The sequence below is a fragment of the Eptesicus fuscus genome, chromosome 20, assembly GCF_027574615.1.
Source record: "Eptesicus fuscus isolate TK198812 chromosome 20, DD_ASM_mEF_20220401, whole genome shotgun sequence".
In the NCBI taxonomy this organism is placed as follows: Eukaryota; Metazoa; Chordata; class Mammalia; order Chiroptera; family Vespertilionidae; genus Eptesicus; species Eptesicus fuscus.
This window is the reverse complement of record NC_072492.1, coordinates 48,714,791-48,735,629: the sequence shown is the minus strand read 5'-3', so window position 1 is coordinate 48,735,629 and position 20,839 is coordinate 48,714,791. Positions and strand designations below refer to the sequence as shown.

General features: G+C 47.3%; 1 protein-coding gene across 2 annotated transcripts in view; it reads left to right on the top strand.

The window, feature by feature from the left end:
• Positions 1-20,822, top strand: part of ACOX1 (acyl-CoA oxidase 1) — a 25,605-nt gene extending 4,783 nt beyond the window's left edge. The window contains exons 3-14 of one of the 2 annotated variants that reach the window (XM_008155042.3): positions 9,145-9,302; positions 11,227-11,334; positions 13,035-13,154; positions 13,301-13,416; positions 14,304-14,473; positions 15,392-15,554; positions 16,195-16,385; positions 16,865-17,044; positions 17,162-17,267; positions 17,436-17,579; positions 17,840-18,046; positions 18,929-20,822. In XM_008155042.3, coding sequence (XP_008153264.3) covers positions 9,145-9,302; positions 11,227-11,334; positions 13,035-13,154; positions 13,301-13,416; positions 14,304-14,473; positions 15,392-15,554; positions 16,195-16,385; positions 16,865-17,044; positions 17,162-17,267; positions 17,436-17,579; positions 17,840-18,046; positions 18,929-18,979 — 1,714 coding nt within the window. In that variant the 3' untranslated portion in view covers positions 18,980-20,822. Of the gene's footprint in view, positions 1-1,696; positions 1,858-9,144; positions 9,303-11,226; positions 11,335-13,034; positions 13,155-13,300; positions 13,417-14,303; positions 14,474-15,391; positions 15,555-16,194; positions 16,386-16,864; positions 17,045-17,161; positions 17,268-17,435; positions 17,580-17,839; positions 18,047-18,928 lie in introns of both variants that reach the window. The other variant, XM_008155041.3, reaches the window with a different exon arrangement.
• Positions 20,823-20,839: the final 17 nt, after the last annotated feature.

The window sequence follows — 20,839 nt, the reverse complement described above, 5'->3', positions numbered from 1 at the left end:
GTTCCCTAGAATTCTGTGTGTGCCATTGTCATCATTTTATAAACCCACAACCTCAGTTCCCTCTTGAAAGTAGGAGTGTCTTTTTTTTTTTTTTTTTGGCACCATTGTATTTCTCAGAAATCTCATTTCCTCGTTTGGTAAGGCACTCGTTAGGGAGTGCTCTGACTCTCGTCCTGCCTTTGACAATGACTTCTACACTCACTGTGGATTGGCTCGGTGAGGTGGGGTGTTTGTGAAGTGTGTTCCTTCCCTCAGGGCAGCAGTAAAGTGCTGCTAACCCCAGTTACTGGGAAAGCAGCTCCCCTCTTCTGTTCACACCCCGTCCCCTCTTCTGTTCACACCCCGTCCCCTCTCTCCCTCCACTCAGTTTCAGTCACAGTTGATGTTGCTGAAAAAACCAGAGACCGTGGGTGATGGCTAGTCCAGGTGTTCCTTGGGTGTGTGAGTGTCCCAGCACCTCTGGAGGGTGATCTTCCCCCCGAAAGAGGGTGGGGTGATTTCAGGGCCTCTGCAGAAGTGAAAGGGGCAGCCTACCCTCCTGTCCCTGCATTCAGGCTCTGCTTGTAGGACCCTGGCGGCCACACCACCTCCTCTGCAGCCTGGAGAAGTCCTGAACATCAGTTGTTCATTCTGTGCTTCAGGCTCTTTCGACAGACAGATGGAACAAAATCGGCCCCTGTAAAACCCATCCTGCATTGTAGCCAAGGCTGACTGTGTAATTTGTATTTGGATTATTTCACAGCTTCTGTTCTATGAGAAAATAGTTGAAGACTGAATTTTATTACAATGAGAATTCCTTTGGTCCAGAGTAATTTTCTGAGACCATTGGCGATAGTTTAACAGGCTCACGGGGCCTTCTGACCCATCTGTAAACTCTGAAGGCCTTTAGCCATCTCCCGCCCTGGAATATAGAGCTATGTAGCAGCCTGGGTGTTTGCTTCAGTTATCTAGGGAAGGGTGGTTTACATCCTTCTTTTCTTTTCATCTGCAATATGTTACTCTGCGTCTCTAAGAGAATTCTCTTTTTAACATAGCCACAATAGTGTTGGCATGCAGCAAACATTGACAGAAATTAATTAATGCATCAAATATCCAGTTGGTGTTCACTTTTCTGACTTATATATATATATATTTTAGTGTTGTTTTTTTAAATTGAATTTTATGGGGTGACATTGGTTAATAAGATTACACTAGCATAGGTTTCAGGTGTATGGTGTTCTAACACATCATCTACACGTTGTATTGTGTGATCACCACCCCAAGTCCAGTCTCCTTCCTACATTCTTCTTTAGGATTTTTTGTTAACAAATCTACAAATAAGTGTTGTATGGAATTCTTTTGATTTTTCATATAAGTAAAACCTGAAATAAAGCAAAAATAAAGACACACCAAAAAATCCAACCAATCACACCAACAAGACAAAAAACAAAAGGTGTTTTTAGGCTAAAACGATGGTAGATTGGCTTCCTGGATCAAGTACAGAATTAAAGAGGAACTCTGACCCTGCAATGATAAGGGGCAGAAAAGATACCACTAGATTCTGCTGGTGGCTCCCGGGTGGTAAAATGGTCAATTTTGCACTTAATCTCACAGGCAGGGGCTGAGTGTTCCTGACCTCCATCCGGGCCCAGCAGGCAGGCAGGGCGGTAGATGCAGTTCCCAGTGCGGCTGAGACCTTTTCTTTTCTCTCCTGTAGACTGCATATGATCAATTTTGTGGAACCAGTGGGCCTCAATTTCTCCATGTTTATTCCCACCTTGCTGAATCAGGGCACCACTGCTCAGAAAGAGAAATGGCTGCTTCCCGCCAAAGGACTCCAGATAATTGGCACCTACGCCCAGACGGAGCTGGGCCACGGTTAGTCCACAAACGAGGGCCAGTGGGTAACCCGCCTCAGACTTCGCTGACCAGCCGACTCCCGGCATTCGGTGTCTGTCTGCTGCTGAACATTCGGGATTTTATTTTTAAATTGTCACATGTTAGAGAAAACCCAGCGCCCCATCCTCTCGGAGATCATTTCCCCATAAACTGGTCCCAGGACTCTGGCCTGAAACATCCTTCATTATTTACTGTTGCTCTGTATGGCCATTTTAACGGGTGGAGCAGTTTGGGAAGATGGGGGTGAAAATGTGGCAAAGAGCCCCGTGTGTTGGTGTCTGATGATTGAGGTGTTGGGAATTCTTGAGAGGGTTAATGCCTCTACATCTGGTAGATGCGTCTGCTTTCCTCGAATGTGGGTTTTAATGGGGGCGGAGGATTAGAGCAGTTAAGTCTTACTCATGATTTCATCGCCCACTAGCAGGGTGATAAGGTGGTTTGAAAAAAAGTCGATGATTCTTTGTTTCTTTTATACATCTTATCTATACATGTCCATGTTCTCTGCATTATGAATAATTCTCGGTTAAATTGTTCCTAAAAGCCTGGCTACTTGCAAAGTTTTGTGTTTGGTCTCAATGTGAAATAAGTTTGTTTTCGTGGACAAGGCCCTTGGCAGGTTTGTGTGTCTTGAATTTGCGTTGCCCTGTCTCATTTCTAATCACCATATTGCTTCCATTCTGTAAATAAAGGAGAGTACAGAGAGGGAAAGAGGATTTGGTGCGTTTTGATTTGTGAGCTGGTTTAAGAAAATGCTGTTTATCCTAATCCCCGAGAGGGCGCCGACTCTGGTTCCCTGGTGTTCTGAGTGCCTTGTGGAACGCCTAAGATCTGAGCTTCAGGACGGCCAGCCCAGCCCTGAAATCACGAGCCTGGAGAAAGGGAAGGGAAGGCCCATTCCCCGGGGCTTTCTGTCTTGGAGTGGGGGGAGAGCGAGAGAAAGACCGTGTGTTTTGTCGTCTGGAAATGGGTTGTGGTGCAGAACCCTTTTTCTCTTTCAGTATTTATCACTGCAGAATGTTACCACTTAAGTCATGTTGTGCACCCTAACCCCGTGGTCGGCAACCTGTGGCTCGCGAGCCACATGCGGCTCTTTGGCCCCTTGAGTGTGGCTCTTCCACAAAATACCACGGCCTGGGCGAGTCTATTTTGAAGAAGTGGCGTTAGAAGAAGTTTAAGTGTAAAAAATTGGGCTCTCAAAAGAAATTTCAATCATTGTACTGTTGATATTTGGCTCTGCTGACTAATGAGTTTGCCGACCACTGCCCTAACTGGTTTGGCTCAGTGGAAGGAGCGTCGGCCTGCGGACTGAAGGGTCCCAGGTTCGATTCTGGTCAAGGGCATGTACCTTGGTTGCGGGCACATCCCCAGTAAGAGGTGTGCAGGAGGCAGCTGATCGATGTTTCTAACTCTCTATCACTCTCCCTTCCTCTCTGTAAAAAATCAATAAAATATATATTTTTGGGGGAGCCATAAGATGTAAACCATCCTGAGTCTGAATGGGTCTGATGTGTTTCTCTCTTACTGATTGGTCAGTCCTTCTGCCTCTCTTTATAAAGTACATCCCAAATATATATTTGCCCGAAATTTTGAAGGAGAGAGGAAAAAGTGAAGACTTGACCTTCACTGGTTCGAGGAGCCCAGAAATTGGACTACGGTCCTGTGTTGCTCCGGGCGAGTTTGCGGATGTGAGAATTTTCTGTTCCTTTGGCTTATAGTTTTCAGATAGTTTCTCGCATTTGGACCCCCTTTGTCTCGGTCTGTAAGTTTCCTTTAGAGCAGAGATTTTCGGCTGCTGTGCCGAGGCACGCTGGTGGGCTGCAAGAATTTTAAAACGTGCAGTACCTATTTAGTCAGGGACACGGACCTCTTCCCTGAGATTGTCACATAAAAGATGACAACAGCCACACAACAATGGCATTCCAATGTGCATGAATCAAAATTAAACCTTTTTGTTTTTGTCAGGTCAGGAAATGGTAGAAGATATTTTTCGGTGTGCTGCAGATTTTCAGTAATTACTTTGTGTGTGCATGAGATGAAAAGGTGCTCAGAGAACAATATTTTAGGATTAGGTCTTGTTTCTCGCTGGAATTTTGTTCCCATTGGTGTGAGTTGTACTTCACTGACTGCTGTTCTTTTCCGGGGAAGCCAGTCATTCTATTAGTTCATTGAAGTCCTGAGACTTTGGAACATTGATCAACAGCGGTTATCCAGAGTGTTCGCACAGAATTATCCTTCACCTCCGAGTAGCCACTGGGCAGTGGAGAGACTCAGGATTGCTCATGCTCATTCCAGGATTCTCAGGAATCTTAGAATCCCGTCACCTGCCGAAAGTCTCAGTCACCAGTGTTCCCTCTGCCTCTAGACTAGCTTCCCTCTGAATACGCACATGTCTGCGTGGGCACACTCATTCCGACACACGTTTGGTCTGTGGGTCTGTGAGCCTGAGGCAGAGGTCTGGGCACAGGAGAGCACCCTGTCCCTAGGGTTTGCGTGCTGAGGGGTAACCTAGAACGTGTGTGGCCCGGCGTTAACCATCCTGACCAGACACTGCTCCAGGTCAAAGCAGGTAGTGTGTGTGGTCTTCACAGGTACTTGATCATTTCACGTCTGGTCACTCCCTAGTGACTCTTGTTGCCTGTCGTTTCTATTACTGACTGTTGTTGTTATTACTATTAAGGGCAATGCAGCTTATACAATACGTAGTGATTGTCCTTGAAGATGGTGCAGTATCTTTGCAAATTCCCATCGCTAATAACGCATCTTTCTCCCTCCGAAACTTGAAGAATAGTGAACTTGAATTTGTAAGTCAGTGATCTTTCTCCCCCTGTATCCTCACTGCTGTCTCCCCAGCAGTCTCTTCTTTTTCCTGGGTGAGTCTCTTCCCTTTTGGGGCTTCCCATGAGACTCGCTCCCTAGGTATATGGGCTAGCCTCCTTTCCCACTGTTAGAAATAACAGTGTCAACTTACTTATAAAAGCTGTGTTCTTTGGGTTATGCCTTTAGAATATCTCAGAAACAAATCACCGTATTAAAGGAAATGAACATTTTTTAGCTTTTATTGCATAGTTCAGTACTTTTCCTGAAATATAGAACCAGTTTACAATGTATTTAGCAACTTTTTAGTATACTTCTATCTCCATAGCCTCATCAACATGGTTACTATAACTTTGTATTGCTACATTAATATGTATCTAAGAGTTAAGAGTTTTAATTTTCCAATGCTAGTGTGCCTAGATATTATTATGTGCTTTGGCTTACTGTCTGCATTTCTCAAGTATAAAACTGAATTTTTCTTTTTTTTAAAATATATTTTATTGATTTTTTTCAGAGAGGAAGGGAAAGGGATAGAGAGTTAGAAACATCGATGAGAGAGAAACATCAATCAGCTGCCTCCTACACACCCCCCACTGGGGATGTGCCCACAACCAAGGTACATGCCCTTGACGGGAATCGAACCTGGGACCCTTCAGTCCTCAGGCCGACGCTCTATCCACTGAGCCAAACCAGTTAGGGCTGAATTTTTCTACTTTGAGTATCAATTAAATGGAATATGCATGTTGATCTTCTGAGTATACTGTACCCTTGCAATAGTTTTTCTAGTGCCTTCTGTTTCATTAAACATTTGGCCGTATGTATTCAGTGCACCCTTCTCTGAGTAGGTGTAAGTGTTCTATTTTCTCCCAGTATTGTTGGCTTGGTATTCAGTGCTTTGACCTAAGTCTGCTATAGAGTAATGAATGATCCCTTACTGTTTCTGTTTATTAACTCTTAGCTCATCACCATTGTTATGTTCTTTCTGCTTCATCTTATAATAGTTTTATAATAGTTTCAATTTACTTCTAGAATCTTAAATATATTACTGTCATTTGTTTCTTCCTTTGTTTTCCTCCTAGCATCATAAACTTTGGCTCATTGTTGCTTTGTAAGGTATTTTAAAACCTGAGAGGCTACAATTATTGTTACATTTCAAGATACATGTATTGGGTGTACTTTGCATACTTATTCTTCTAGATGAATTCTGATCGCAATTTATCAAGTCATAAAATTTATTCTACAGGAACTTAAAATCCATGTTACATTAAATCCTTGTGATTTATTGGGAAGTATTAACTTTATTTAGTCCTTTCAGCCAGGAATTAGCAATTTCTTTTTTGTTCTTATCTTTTTTATTCATGTTATTAGGTATATATTTTTCCTAATTAAACCTTTAATATCCTGAGCTAAGTTATTTAACCCATTTTAAATATTTTGTTGATTTTGTAAATCTCTTCGCTGGTGTTTCTACTTGAATGGTCTTAATAAGAATGCAGTGATTTTGTTTTCTTTATATCCTACAGCTTTTCTTTCTTTTTTAAAAATGTTATTTATTGATTTGAGTGAGAGAGAGAGAGAGATGGATTTGTTGTTCCACTTATTTATGCATTCATTGGTTGCTTCCTGTATACGCTCTGACCAGGGATCAAACCCACCAACTTGGTGTATCGGGACAACGCTCCAACCAGCGGAGCTGCCCAGCCAGGGCTTACAGCCATTCTAAAATCACTGAGGAATGACGGTGCTGTTTCCATTTCTTCCTACCTCTTACATCATCCCCCAAATCATTCTGTCCTCAGTGTTGACTGGAAAGGCCTTCAGTGTTACGGTTTATTAAGAATTAACTCTAGTGCTTCACCAAGTAAAATGTAAAATCTATAATAATAAAAATGTAATATGCTAATTAGACCAGACAACCTTCCGGACAAAGTCGGGGCTATGAGGGAAGCCCGGGTCCCGGGTGTCAGAGGGAAGCCCGGGTCCCAGGTGCCAGAGGGAAGCCCAGGTCCCAGGTGCTAGAGGGAAGCCCGGGTCCCAGGTGCCAGAGGGAAGCCCGGGTCCCGGGTGCCAGAGGGAAGCCCGGGTCCCAGGTGCCAGAGGGAAGCCCGGGTCCCGGGTGCCAGAGGGAAGCCCGGGTCCCGGGTGCCAGAGGGAAGCCCGGGTTCCGGGTGCCAGAGGGAAGCCCGGGTCCCGGGTGCCAGAGGGAAGCCCGGGTCCCGGGTGCCAGAGGGAAGCCCGGGTCCCGGGTGCCAGAGGGAAGCCGGTGCCGGCAGCTGGGAGAAGGAAGGCCTACTCTTGCACGAATTTCGTGCATCGGGCCTCTAGTAATATATAAAGCCCCGGCCGGGTAGCTCAGTTGGTTAGAGCATCATCCCCATACACCAAGGTTGCAGCACATGCAAGCATTAACCATGAATGTGTAAATAAGTGCAACAACAAATCCATGTTTTTCTCTCTCAGCCTCCCTCCATCCCCCTCTCTCTAAAAATTTTTTCTAAATATAATCTTCATTATGCATGACTTTTTACAACAAATATTTAAGTCCAAGAATTGTCTAAGATCACGTTCTCCTTGTAACATGCCTAAATTCCATCCACTTCTAAATGACATTCTTCAGGCTCAAGAACAGCTTCCGGTTGTAGTGGCTCTGCCAGTGTCCTGCACGTGGGTTTGGTGGTAGCCCTGGTTGTGCGGTGCTCCTCCGTGAGGCCACACTCCGCCGCCCGCCCCCCCGCGTGGCTGATGGGCCTTTCCTCCCGGCGCAGCTCTGGTTTCTAGTAACGCAGACCAGCCTCTCGGCTGCGCCGGCCGGTCCCTGGCCACAGTTGTCAGCCCTCGTTCGGAGCGGTTTTTCCCTTTCAGGTCCCAGGCACACATTTATTTTGCTCCCTGGTCACCGTCCTTTTAAAAACGGGACGGCTGGCTTTCTTGATTGTGAGTGAGAGGCGCTCGCTCATCCTTGAGCGTGTTTTTTAACTGATCATTTTGAAATGATTGTCGATTCCTAGGAAGTTGCAGAAATAGCATAGGCGGTCCCGGGGACCTTCCCCCCAGTTTCCACCAGTGCTCACATCTTACTGGGCGTTTCCAGGGACAGCTCTGCTTTCAGCAAGTCTCTCGTGTCCTCATCATGGTTCTCAACCCAGGGGCACTGGACTAGGAGATGTGTTTAGGCAACACGAGTCTTTATTTTCTTTTTAGGGAGGGAGGAGGAAGGAGAGAGGGCTCCACTTATTTATGCGTCCATTGCGTGATTCTTGCGTGTGTCCTGGCCGGGAGCAAACCCACGACCTGTAGGGGCATGCAGGAAGCGCCCCTTGATGTGGCTCTCTCCAATCAATGTTTCTCTCTCGCTCAAAATTAAAAAAAAAAAAAATAAAAATATACAAGGGCTTGTAGAAGGCATATAGAACTATTTCCTATTAAGATAAATTCACACAAAAGTCTAAGGCATCTGCAGATTTTAGGTGGAAAGGATGACTTTAGTAAGTGGAATTAAAATTACTGCGAAGATGCTTATCATCATTAGTGACAGTTCCCATAAACCATAACGGAGAGCCTGTTAGCCATGACTGTTACTTGTGATTGACTGTGGTCTCCACTAGAAGTTGCCTGGTTTTTTTTTGTTTGTTTGTTTGTTTTTTAAATATATTTTATTGATTTTTCACAGAGAGGAAGAGAGAGGGACAGAGAGCTAGAAACATCGATCAGCTGCCTCTTGCACACCCCCCACTGGGGATGCGCCCGCAACCAAGGCACATGCCCTTGACCGGAACCGAACCCGGGACCCCTGAGTCCTCAGGCCGACGCTCTATCCACTGAGCCAAACCGGTTTCGGCAGAAGTTGCCTGTGTTTTAACTTCTGCAATGTGTCGGGGTGAAGAGCACTGCCAGCTTCTGCATAAGCTGCTGCCATGGCCTGAGGCTAGATCTCCACGAGGACCCCGAGTCAGTGCGCAGAGCGGAGGCGTGGGGGCGGCGCTGGCTGTTGGGTGGACAGACAGCAGAGGCCAGCGTGGCTGAAACGGGACCTCGGAAACCCCCGAGAGAACGGCCGTGCTCTGTCGCAGCGGCTCCTCAGAGCCAAGCAGTGCGCAGCCTCAACCCCGCGTTCCCCGCACCCTCTCCTGCTGTCTCATCTCCTCTGATGGGTGGCAAGCCTGGACCCTCGGCCGTGCTCACGTGGTTTTGTGCCGCGCAGGCTGTGAACTGGGCAGTCGGTCCTGCCAAACGGGATGGTGTTGGAGATGAGGGTGTACGAAGAGAAATGGGCACTGCCACGTGAGGAAGATGCAGAGAGGGGCAGTGCTCTGACACACGGGGAAGCCACCCACTGGCGCGTACTCACAGAGGTTGTTTTTTTCTCTCCTTTCCTCGATCTGTCTGTCCACATTGCTGATCCTCTCCCACCCGATGGCTCTTCCAAATGCCCACCTGGGTATGCCTTCGAAGCTTTGTGCACCGAGGGCCTTCGCCTCTGGATCTCCACTTGGGCATGTTCCTGCCCACCTTGCTTCACCAGGCGACTGCGGAACAGCAGGAGCGCTTCTTCATGCCCGCCTGGAACTTGGAGGTCATTGGCACTTATGCCCAGACAGAGATGGGCCATGGTACGCTGCATTCAGTCTACGTTCTGGGTTGGGCGGGCGCTGCAAGCTTAGCACATACGGCGTGCCCGCCACGTGCTAGCGATGGCATGTACGAGCTGTTGACATGCGACCTTTCTGTAGAAGCCAGGTTTTTCAGTGTACCAGTCTGGCAAAGACATTGCTTTGGCCAGTGAAAGGGAAAGGTTACAGGATCACAGAGATATGCTGGTCTTTCTTTTCCATTGCTTCCCCGTTAGAAGATCAGTAATGACACGTCTAAGTGGTTTTTCAAGCTCACTGGAGTTACGTAGAATGTATGCATACAGACTCTGAACCCATTTTTCTTCTTACTGTCTGATTGCCCTTACTACTGATACATCATGAACTTGCAGAAATTCCAGAAGAAATACAGATTCATAGCATGTGTGCTCCTTGATCTGCTGATGGGAAGTGAGTGGCTTATATAACCAAAACATGCAGCATTTTATACCTGGAAGTTACTTATGCCTTGATTCAGTAAATTCAGTGAAGTTCTAAAGCTAGCTTAGCCAGAGTTCAGAAAAATAAGATTAGCTGTGCCCTGGCCAATGGTTGGCGGCCCTTACACGGAAGGATTGTGGCTCAATTCCAGGTCAAGGACTCACACTGGGTGGCAGGTTCCTGCAGGTTCGATCCCAGTCCTGGTTGGGGTGTGTGCAGGAGGCAGCCAATTGATGTGTCCCTCACATCAATGTGTTTATGTGTTTCTCTCTCTCTCTCTCTGTCGGTACCCCTCCCTCCCTCCCTTCCATTCTCTCTAAAAATCAATGGGAAAAAATATTCTTGGGTGAGGATTAGCCAAAATAAAGAAAGAACAAGATCAGCTGTGCCTCCAGGCAGTTGGCTTCTCTCTGGCTTTGTCATTCGTCTGCTCTGGCTTCTCGTTCTCAGAGGTTTCGGGACATCTGGTCTGTGTGGTTGCCATTTGCTTCTTATTTCTGTGCGGCTTCATCTCATGTTAGAGCTGCTTTGTCTTCCGGCTTGGGTGCGGAGTGCTGCTTGGCAGGGTGTTCAGGGCTCAAAGAGGAATGCCATTTGGTTCAGATGTGCATTTGAAAGCACTTGGGCGTCATCGGTTCTGTTCAATGTCACCTCATTCTCTTAAAAGGCTGCTGCCTTGGTGAAAGGCGTCTGCGTGTCTGTTTCCTTGTTCCCACTCTGGGAAGGTTGTGGGTCACACGTGAACTGGCCGTGGCTGTGTTCACCTGGGAAGTTTCTAAAGGTTTGAGAGTTTCCGTGTTAGTGAGATCCATCCAGCAGGACACAGCTGTCTGTGTTCTGAGCGAGAGCGACACTGAGAACCTTCGCCTGAGGTCTTTAAGAGAAGCGGCACATCTGTATTGGGATTGAGAACATGGCTCCCCCCCCTTCAGTCAACATGGCACTGGGAGCTCTTCACACGGTGAGCCGGCCAGCGCGAGGCACCGTCCTAGGCCTTTTCCCCAAATGTGACTCCTTTTTCAGATCTTGTTGGCCATCCTAGCAATTATTCTGAAATAAACGCCCGATTTACAAGACCTTTAGCTAGAGAGTCTCTTCCTATCACGTTATCTTAATCTTCGTAGTTGGCGAGGAAAACGCAATAGTCTGCGTTGGAATTGGCACACTCGCACAGAGATGGGCTTAAGAGGGCAGTTAGCTGTGAAATTCATGTCCTGGGATCTTAGAAACGAGGATTCTAAGCTGCCTTTACTTTTACTTTTGGTTGCTCTAAATAATGTTACCTGGTTAAGTACAGGGAGTTACGTATCTTGGTTATCAACCATGGGTAGCTCATCTAAAAACACCGCATTGTCGTTAGAGCTTGTTATCCTGAGATGTGAGAGCTTAGAGGACTGGCCAGGAGCCTGTACTCTGTACCTCTTTTTCCTCATTTAGCTGACGTGAATGTGATTTATTCCCTTAGGGACTCATCTGCGAGGCCTGGAAACCACAGCCACATATGACCCTGAAACCCAGGAGTTTATTCTCAATAGTCCGACTGTGACCTCCATCAAGTGGTGGCCTGGTGGGCGTAAGTGAACTTTTTTTTAACAGTTACTGGGTGTTTTAAGATCATGTTTATAATGGAGAGCTTATCTGAGAATATCGTTTTGAAATATAGAAAAAACTTCTTTTTCTTAATAGAAAATCTCTTAAGGCTTAACTATTCTAAGCTATTTAACACTCTGCTGAGCGCGTTACAGATACTCATACCTCACAGAGCGCAGAGGAGAGCTGTCTCACTCTGCTGCTCAGCTTTCATCACAGCATGTTGAGTATGAGCGTAGTTTACATCGTCATCACTCAGGTAGCTCTGCACTCCCTGTTTGGTTAGTCATTTCTGTATTGAAAAGCACTTGAGTTATTTTCAGATTTTTATTATAAATAAGTTTGACATGAAACTTATTTAATATTGTCTTCCATTCCGAGTCAATGGAAGATTGTCTTAGGACAGTGGTCGGCAAACTGCGGCTCGCGAGCCACATGCGGCTCTTTGGCCCCTTGAGTGTGGCTCTTCCAAAAAATACCACGTGCGGGCGCGCACGTACAGTGCGATTGAAACTTCGTGGCCCATGCGCAGAAGTCGGTTTTCGGCCTGGGCAAGTCTATTTTGAAGAAGTAGTTCTAACGTCGAGCCACACTCAAAGGGCCAAAGAGCCACATGTGGCTCGCGAGCCGCGGTTTGCCGACCACTGTCTTAGGATGTATATTTCAGATGGCATTAGTGCTTTGAAGGATTTTGTTATTCACATTATATATTTCAATACATTTTTGTAAGAAACAGACTAGCATGCAAAAAGAAGACACAAATTCTGGAAGTACTAACCAGAAATCTCCTGACAGCACTGGCCCTCAGACCCTTCTGCACGATGGGCTGCTCTCGCTGCTGCTCAAGGTGCTGGCCGCTACCGTGCACCCCTGCGGAGCACCCCGAGGGCCGCTGGTTGGCAAGGGAATGGAATCTTTTCTTTTCTTTTACTTCATTGTAATTAATATAAATGGCCACGGGTGACTGGTGGCTACTGCTTTGGAAAGCGTTACCTTCTTTATGTAAATGAGAAAATAGTAGAAAAGAGAGCTGTCATCTTCTAAAATAAATTGCTGTCAAGTTAAGGAGTTGTACATCTTAAACTTAGATGGTATTATATGTCAGTTATCCCATTTAAAAGTTTGTGTGTATATATCTACACTAATAAAAGAGAAAGATGCAAATTGACCGTACCTCCATGATGCCCACCAGCCAATCAGGAACGAGTATGCAAATTAACCCAACAAAAATGGCAGGTTAATTTGCATACGCAGGCACAGAGCAAAGACTGAAGGCTCCGCTGTGGCCGGAGCCAAGCCTGAAGGCTGAAGACTTGGCTCCGCTGCAGCCTGGGTCCTGGGTGCTGGAGGAAAACCGGTGCCGGCAGCCAAGGAAAGGAAAGCCTATTGCATGAATCTTCGTGCAACGAGCCTCTAGTGTATGTATGTGTGTATACACACACACACACACACACACACATATATATATATCTATGGAAATGGAGGATTGCTCTGCCAAAGTTCTATACATTTTAATAACTCTCATACATAGATTTTCTTCTGAAAACCGTGTGGCGCTGTCATAAGAAAGGCTTTCTGACACACTGTTGAGAGTCTAGCGTTTCATTTAACATGTTTTCTCTTTCATTTCTGTCCCTTGGATCATGTAAGGACGGCTCATTTGTGTCTCTTGTTTTGTTGCAGTTGGAAAGACTTCAAATCATGCGATAGTACTAGCCCAGCTCTACACCCAGGGGAAATGCTATGGATTACATGCCTTCATTGTACCTATTCGTGAAATTGGAACCCACAAGCCTTTGCCAGGTTAGAGTTGTTCATCTGATGTTGACGTGAAAACTTAAACCGAGCACTTTCTTCTGCAAAAAGCATAAAACACAACTAAAGGAGAGTGGGGACAGTCAGGATTTCCAAAGAATAGACCCTGGTGATTTTCCTTTCTCTCGTGGTAGGTATCACCGTTGGCGACATTGGCCCCAAATTCGGCTATGATGAGATGGATAATGGCTACCTGAAGATGGACCACTATCGTATCCCCAGAGAAAACATGCTGATGAAGTACGCCCAGGTGTGTGAGACAAAGGAGGAGCAGCGGTGTCGGGCGCGGGTCGTGTGGCTGGTGATGACCTCAGGGTTAACAGGGTCTGTTTCTAGGAGCTACTGACATGGCTTTACTTCTGATGCTGCTTTATATATATTTTATATATATATATATATATATATATATATATATATATATATTATTGATTTTTTACAGAGGGGAAGGGAGAGGGATAGAGAGTTGGAAACATCGATGAGAGAGAAACATCGATCAGCTGCCTCCCGCACACCCCCCACTGGGGATGTGCCCACAACCAAGGTACATACCCCCGACCGGAATCGAACCTGGGACCCTTCAGTCCACAGGCCAACGCTCTATCCACTGAGTCAAACCGGTTTCGGCATGATGCTGCTTTTATTATGACAGTGAAGCCAGAAGCCGTTGTCAGGTCTGAAGAGCATATTCTGGTCGGCTAGACCAGCGGTCTCAAACTTGAGGGCGCATTAGAATCATCTGGAGGGCCGGCTGAAATCCACAGTGCTTTGCCCCCAGAGTTTCTGATTTAATGAGATTTTTAATTTATTTTATTGATTTTGAGAGAGAGAGGAAGGGAGTGGGGGAGAGAGAGTAACATCAATGTGAGAGCAGAAACATCGACTGGCTGCCTCCTACACACCCCCTATCTGGGATCGAGCCCGCAACCCGGGCCTGTGCCCTGACCAGAAATCACACCAGCAACCTTTCGGTGCCCGGACTATGCCTGACCAATTGAGTCACACCGGCCAGGGCTTCCTGTTCAGACAAGTCCCCAGGCGATGCCCATGTGCCGTCCTGGGGCCACACTTTGAGAGCCACTGGCCTAAGCTGCCTCTTGGGTTCCACAGAGGCAGCCTCAGCCCCGTGTCCTTTTCCAGGTGAAGCCTGATGGCACCTACGTGAAACCCGTGAGTAACAAGCTGACCTACGGGACCATGGTGTTCATCAGGTCCTTCCTCGTGGGAGAAGCCGCTCGGTGCCTGGCCAAGGCCTGCACCATTGCCATCCGATACAGCGCCGTGAGGCACCAGTCTGAAATCAAGCCGGGGTAAGGGCGGGGCTGAGTGGGCTCATTACCGAACTCCTGGCTTGGAGCCCATTCAGATACCAAATCCCCCAATGCGGTGCAGAGCAGGCGCCCTGGCCGTAGACTGAGCTGAGGTGGCAGTGTACGGGGCCTGCTGCTCAGAACCTACATTTCCTTTTCTTAAGCGGAAAGGTGAGAGTACCACTTCGTTATTCTTAACTGCTAAGAGAAACAGTAATGATATTACTTGAGCTCTCCTCGGGAAATGTTCAAAACAATGAAGGCAGTTTGCAAATTCGAATTGCTACTAACAACTACAAATCGGGCATGGCGAAAGCGACATTGAACTTGGCTCCCTGTTGTGTCCATGCCCGTAGTTTTTCCCTACTACTGCCTTTCACTTGGGCATAACCTTTCACTCCGAAAGAAGGAATAAAGAAATTGATAAGAGCAGACCTTCTTAGAATTTAAATATTTAATTTTGTGTATTGGGTCTTCTTCATAGTTGTGGTCAAAATATAATTTATTTAGCCATCTAGTTATCAGGTTAGATCTCTACCATTGCCTTCCTCCTACGACGTTAACTTTGCTTTTGTATGTTGCCGTAAGATACAGTTTCTGTAGTCATGCTGGAAAGACAGAAAGATCTGAACTTCACAGCTAGGAACGTGTGTCCACCTAAGACGGGGGGTTAAGAGTGTCTTCTGTGGCAACATAGTCTCATTGTAAACCGAGGGTCTGCCCCTTACTAGCTGCGTGAGTGCAGCTGGGTCCTGGACCTCTCCTTGTCCCATCTGTAAAATGGGGTAATACGTGTTACCTCGCAGGGTCTTTATGAGGATGAAATAAGTTAATATATCAAAGTGCTTAGACTGGAACCTGGCGCAAAGTCAGTTCTGTATGTGTGTATAATTTTTTTCCTTTTTCTATGTATTTTAGTGAACCGGAACCACAGATTTTGGATTTTCAAACCCAGCAATATAAACTCTTCCCACTGCTGGCCACTGCCTATGCCTTCCATTTTGTAGGCGCCTACATGAAGGAGACCTATCATCGCATTAATGAAGACATTGGCCAGGGGGACCTGAGTGAGCTGCCCGAGGTGCGTGTGGGGGCTCATGCACTCGTGGGCACCTTCTCTTTCATACGTGCCTGTTAGACAGTGTCCGGAGGAAGGCACGCGTTGGCATGTCTTGGATGGTCCATATGTTCTCAGAAGATCCAAAACATTCTTCTGATTGAATGGAGTTAGCTATGAACACATGTAGGGCTTATTTTTTGTTTTTTTTATTTTTTATCTTTATTGATTTCAGAGAAGAGAGATAGAAACATCAATGATAAGAGAAAACCATTGATTGGTTGCCTCCTGCACGCCCCACACTGAGGATCGAGCCCACCACCCGGGCGTGTGCCCTGACTGAGAATCGAACCGTGACCTCCTGGTTGACACTCAACCACTGAGCCACGCGGTTGGGCTGTGGGTTTGGTCTTGAAGTTTCCGAAGCGCTGCACCATGTTGGTCGTCTGTTAATGGAGGGAACACAGGGGAGACTTTTGCCAAGTAGAGCAGCTCCGAGGGAGTGGGAGTGGGAGTGATCAGGCCAGGAGATGCCCACGCTGCTTCCGATACACGCGTGGCAGGTGATTTGGAAAGCGACCAGCGCTGGCAGGGGAGGGTTAGTGTTTCTCCTCGGAACTCCGCTGTCGGCGCACACGTTCTGACGGCCTTTGCTTGCCCTCAGCTTCATGCCCTCACCGCCGGGCTGAAGGCGTTCACCTCCTGGACCACGAACGCCGCCATCGAAGCCTGCCGGATGGCCTGCGGCGGGCACGGCTACTCTCACTGCAGCGGCCTCCCCAACATCTACGTCACCTTCACCCCGACCTGCACCTTCGAGGGCGAGAACACCGTCATGATGCTGCAGACCGCCCGGTGAGTCCTGGCCGCGATGCCTGGCCTGTTAGCTAGAGCCGTGGTCGGCAAACTGCGGCTCACGAGCCACAGGCGGCTCTTTGACCCCTTGAGTGTGGCTCTTCCACAAAATACCACGGCCTGGGCGAGTCTATTTTGAAGAAGTGGCGTTAGAAGACGTTTAAGTTTAGAAAATTTGGCTCTCCAAAGAAATTTCAATCGTTGTACTGTTGGTATTTGGCTCTGTGACTAATGAGTTTGCCGACCACGGAACTAGAGCGTTCAAGTCCTTCCCACCGCTCCGGTTACCGTGTGTTCTCTGCACATTACATGTGTTCCTGAAAGACGTCATTGCGCCTCTGTCCGCACCCACTCTGCTGATCTTGTGATCAGACTAGCGAGTGTGAAACTCACCTGTCCCATCGCGGACACGTCTTGAAGGTTTGGTCTTATTTGTGCTTCACGAGAAGCAGGCTACTGAAAGCTTGTCCCGGCTTTAGGTTTCTGATGAAAAGTTACGACCAGGTGCACTCGGGGAAGCTGGTGTGCGGCATGGTGTCCTACCTGAATGACCTGCCCAGCCAGCGCATCCAGCCGCAGCAGGTGGCCGTGTGGCCCACCGTGGTGGACCTCGACAGCCCCCACAGCCTCACCGAAGCCTACCGGCTCCGGGCGGCCAGGTGAGCTCCCCGTCGGGGCAGCCGTGGGGCCTCGGGCTGGGGCCTGAGGAAGAGGAGGGAGGCGTGGGCACCGTGGTCCCTTCCTCCGAGCTTCAGTCTTCTTTCATTTCTTAACAGGTTAGTAGAAATCGCTGCCAAAAACCTTCAGACGGAAGTGAGTCACCGGAAAAGCAAGGAGGTCGCGTGGAACCTGACTTCCGTGGACCTCGTGCGAGCAAGTGAGGTCAGTGATGGCGCTGCGCTCCCGGCCCTGCCCTCACGCCGCCACCGCCTCGCTCTCCGGCAGACGCTGGCGCTGGTGGCGAGTCCTGCAGCGTTCTCACCTCTGCTGCCCTCTCTCTCTCTCTCTCTCTCTCTCTCACTCTCTCTCTATCTCTCTCTCTCTCTCTAGGCGCACTGCCACTATGTGACAGTAAAGCTCTTCTCAGAGCAGCTCCTCAAAATTCAAGAGAAGTCCATCCAGGCCGTCCTGAGGAACTTGTGCCTCCTGTACGCTCTGTACGGGATCAGCCAGAAGGCGGGGGATTTCCTTCAGGTCAGTATTTCCTGAAGTTGAAGGCTTCTTATTTTTTGGTAGAAAAATGATTGTGGTCTGATTTATAGCTGTGCGCGCATATGATATATCGAGCTGTCCACCTACGGGGCGGGCAAACATAGGTTTGCCGTTGTTCGTAAGACACGCAGGTGTTGTTGTTACAGTAGCGTCGGTAACTCCGCGTCACGGTGCACCATGAGCCTCCTGTTGCCCGCCCCGGACAGACACGTACACGCCGTTTGCGTGCTTGTTTCTTGCAGGAGAACATCCTGACAGACTCCCAGGTCACCCAGGTGCACCAGCGCATCAAGGAGCTGCTGACCGTCATCCGCCCGGACGCCGTCACGCTGGTCGATGCGTTTGATTTCCAGGATGTGTCGCTGGGCTCCGTGCTGGGCCGCTATGATGGCAACGTGTATGAGAACCTGTTCGAGTGGGCCAAGACCTCCCCGCTCAACAAAGCCGAGGTAACGAGCAGTGTCCTCTCCCCGGTGGTTCTGCCGGGCCCTGTGAGCCAGCAGCGGCCTCTGGCGGGTCCGTCTAGAAGCTTGGAAAGCGCGCCTCGGACCGTCGGTTCCTCAGGCAGCAGGTTCAGAAGGGAACTGGGTCACTCCTGCAGCGAGCAGGTTTGACTTCCTTGACTCTTTAGTAAGTCGTTGACGTTTTCCAAACATGCACAGAAGGAGCAGACTGCGCTGCAGCGCCACGTGCCCTGGGTCATGCTGCGACCACGGTCTACGGCCAGCCTCCACCCTCTCCTCCTAAGGATTACTATTATTTTTAATTCTTTATTGTTGAAGTATTACATATGTCTCCTTTTCCCCCATTGACCTCTCCCCCCAGCACAAGCCTTCACCCCCCTACTGTCCATGTCCACTGCTAAGGATTATTTTGAAACAGATCTAAGATGCCAGATAATTTCATCCATAGACATTTCAATAAATACGTATCTCTAAAAGATAAGGATTATATCATGAACTGCTCCGTGCCCAGAGTTTCCCAGTTGGCTCAATTCTGTCCCTCCCCCTCCCCCACTTCAAATTCTTTGGATCAGGATCCAAATAAGGCCCTGATAATGTCTTGGTTAAAAGTATGCTCTTTTAGCCCTGGTCGGTATGCTCAGTGGTTAGAGCATCGGCCGAGCACGGAAGGCTCTCAGGTTCAATTCCCAGCCCCAGTCCGATGTTTCTCTCTTCTCTTTCTTCTCTCTCTTCCCCCCTCCATCCCTCCCTTTCACTCTCTAACAATCCGTGGGAAGAACATGCTCAGGTGAGGATTAACACCCACAGGAAGTGTGCTTTTACACGGCAAGCTCCTGATCAGTCCCTTCTCCCCCTGCCTTCCCTCAGGTCCATGAATCTTTCTACAAGCACCTGAAGCCACTGCAGTCCAAGCTCTGAAGGGCACGACCTCGGTCCTCCACGCCCCCTGCGCCTGTCACACAACCTGCACGGAATCTTGATCCATCCAGAGAGCTTTGGAGCACATGATAAATTGACCCTTTCCTCTTTATCAACGAAGAAAACAATGAACAGCTTTCAGAGATTAAATGAAAAATCAAATGTTTCAAGTGCAATTAACACTAAGAGAGACCTGCTAAGCATTCAGAAAAAGCTTTAAGAAATGCAGTATGATTTTCCTTTGTAACGCTGCTGATCCCAGGCCATCACTTTTGATAATTCATAGAGTTTAACTACTAAGTAGTTAATTTTTCACTTCTTAATTGCTAATCACTGGATATTTGTGTTTTTAAGCAAAGGTGTTTTTAAAGTGGGGTAGAACCCTTCTGAGCTTTCCTGCTGAATGCCCTACCCCTCCCACCACGGGCCCTGGCTTAAAAGCAGAACCGAAGAAAACGGATTGGGAGAAATAAATTAATCAGGAAATGCGGTGTGAGTCCGTGCTTGACACATTGTCTGCCTGCTTGCCCTTGCTTGCTGGCGTATTTTCTGATTGTTCATAGTAGCATTTGTCCAACACAAGGATTTCTTCAGCACAGGCCCACTGCGAGGTCATGGTCCTGAGCAATTGGGAATTCATCTTCCGTTTGCAGGACCCCTAAGTTGTCCCTGTAGTAGCACTGCCACTCCCTTTGTCCCCAACATCTTGGGAAGAGGTAGGTAGCAAAGTTCTCTCTCATAGGACCTTTGGCAGCTGATGGGACTTCCGTCAGTGGTGTTTGATCTCCCGCCCTCCTCCTCCTCAACCTCCTGAAGGAGGCGGAGAAAGGAGAAAGAGGTGGAGGAAGTGAAGTGTAGGGAGTGCGCTCGGTTACGCTTACTGTGACTTTGGTGACCACATTAACTGGAAAGCCTGGAACAATCCAGATTTCATACGTGCTGTCATTTTGGCTAAACCATTAGCATGCTTGGAGGTTCCAGCACCTGGCATGACGGAAGTAAAAGCATCACTCAGGTTACAACCTCTTAGCCCAGGGTAGCACAGAAAAACCCTTCGCAAACCATGTGTTCTGATTTTGGATCAGAAAATATAATCATTGAAACTATGGCTGAAGGATAAATGGGAGTTGCATAGAATCTTTCTTACTGTACATCTGGTTTTATTTTCAGTATGTTTCTAGGGGTTTTATCTGAACTGCTAAATTGTCCTTTCAACTGAAATCTAATTGACACAGTCATTCTACATGTAAAGGGTAAACATGTATCTCTTAGTGAGTTTTATTCTTAAAATCAATGTAAAACAATACATCACCTGATTTTAATTTTTTTTTTAACCTGTTAACGGTGTCTGTGAAACTGGTTGTTTCTGCCTCAGGAAACCGGTTGTCCTTGAGGAAGAGCTATAGTTCATGGGAATTAATTCCTCTCTGGGGACCTGACATAAAATCTGTCCCAGTCATAGGAGAATTTTAGGCCCAGCAGGAATTCTTGTCTGTTGACACAAGCCTTACTCTCTCCAGGAGAATTAATTGATAAGTGTGTTAAGATTGAAGTAAAAAGCACTAAGTTCATCTCATTTGAGTATTTCTTGACAGTAGTTCAGATTCTGAGAAATAATATTTAAATTACTGGATATTGACCTGTTCAATACAGAATTGTTTCAAAATCAGTGCTTAAGCACCTTACCCACAGATGAACATCTGTCATCAGGATCTGTGTTTGAAATACATGCACCTACTAATAAACTAAATCTGACATTTGATACTATTTTTATTAATATTGGAATGTTTTGTCTTGAACTTGACTCACTGTAATCAAAGAATAAAGATGTAGTAAAACCTCACTAATTTGTACTGTCTA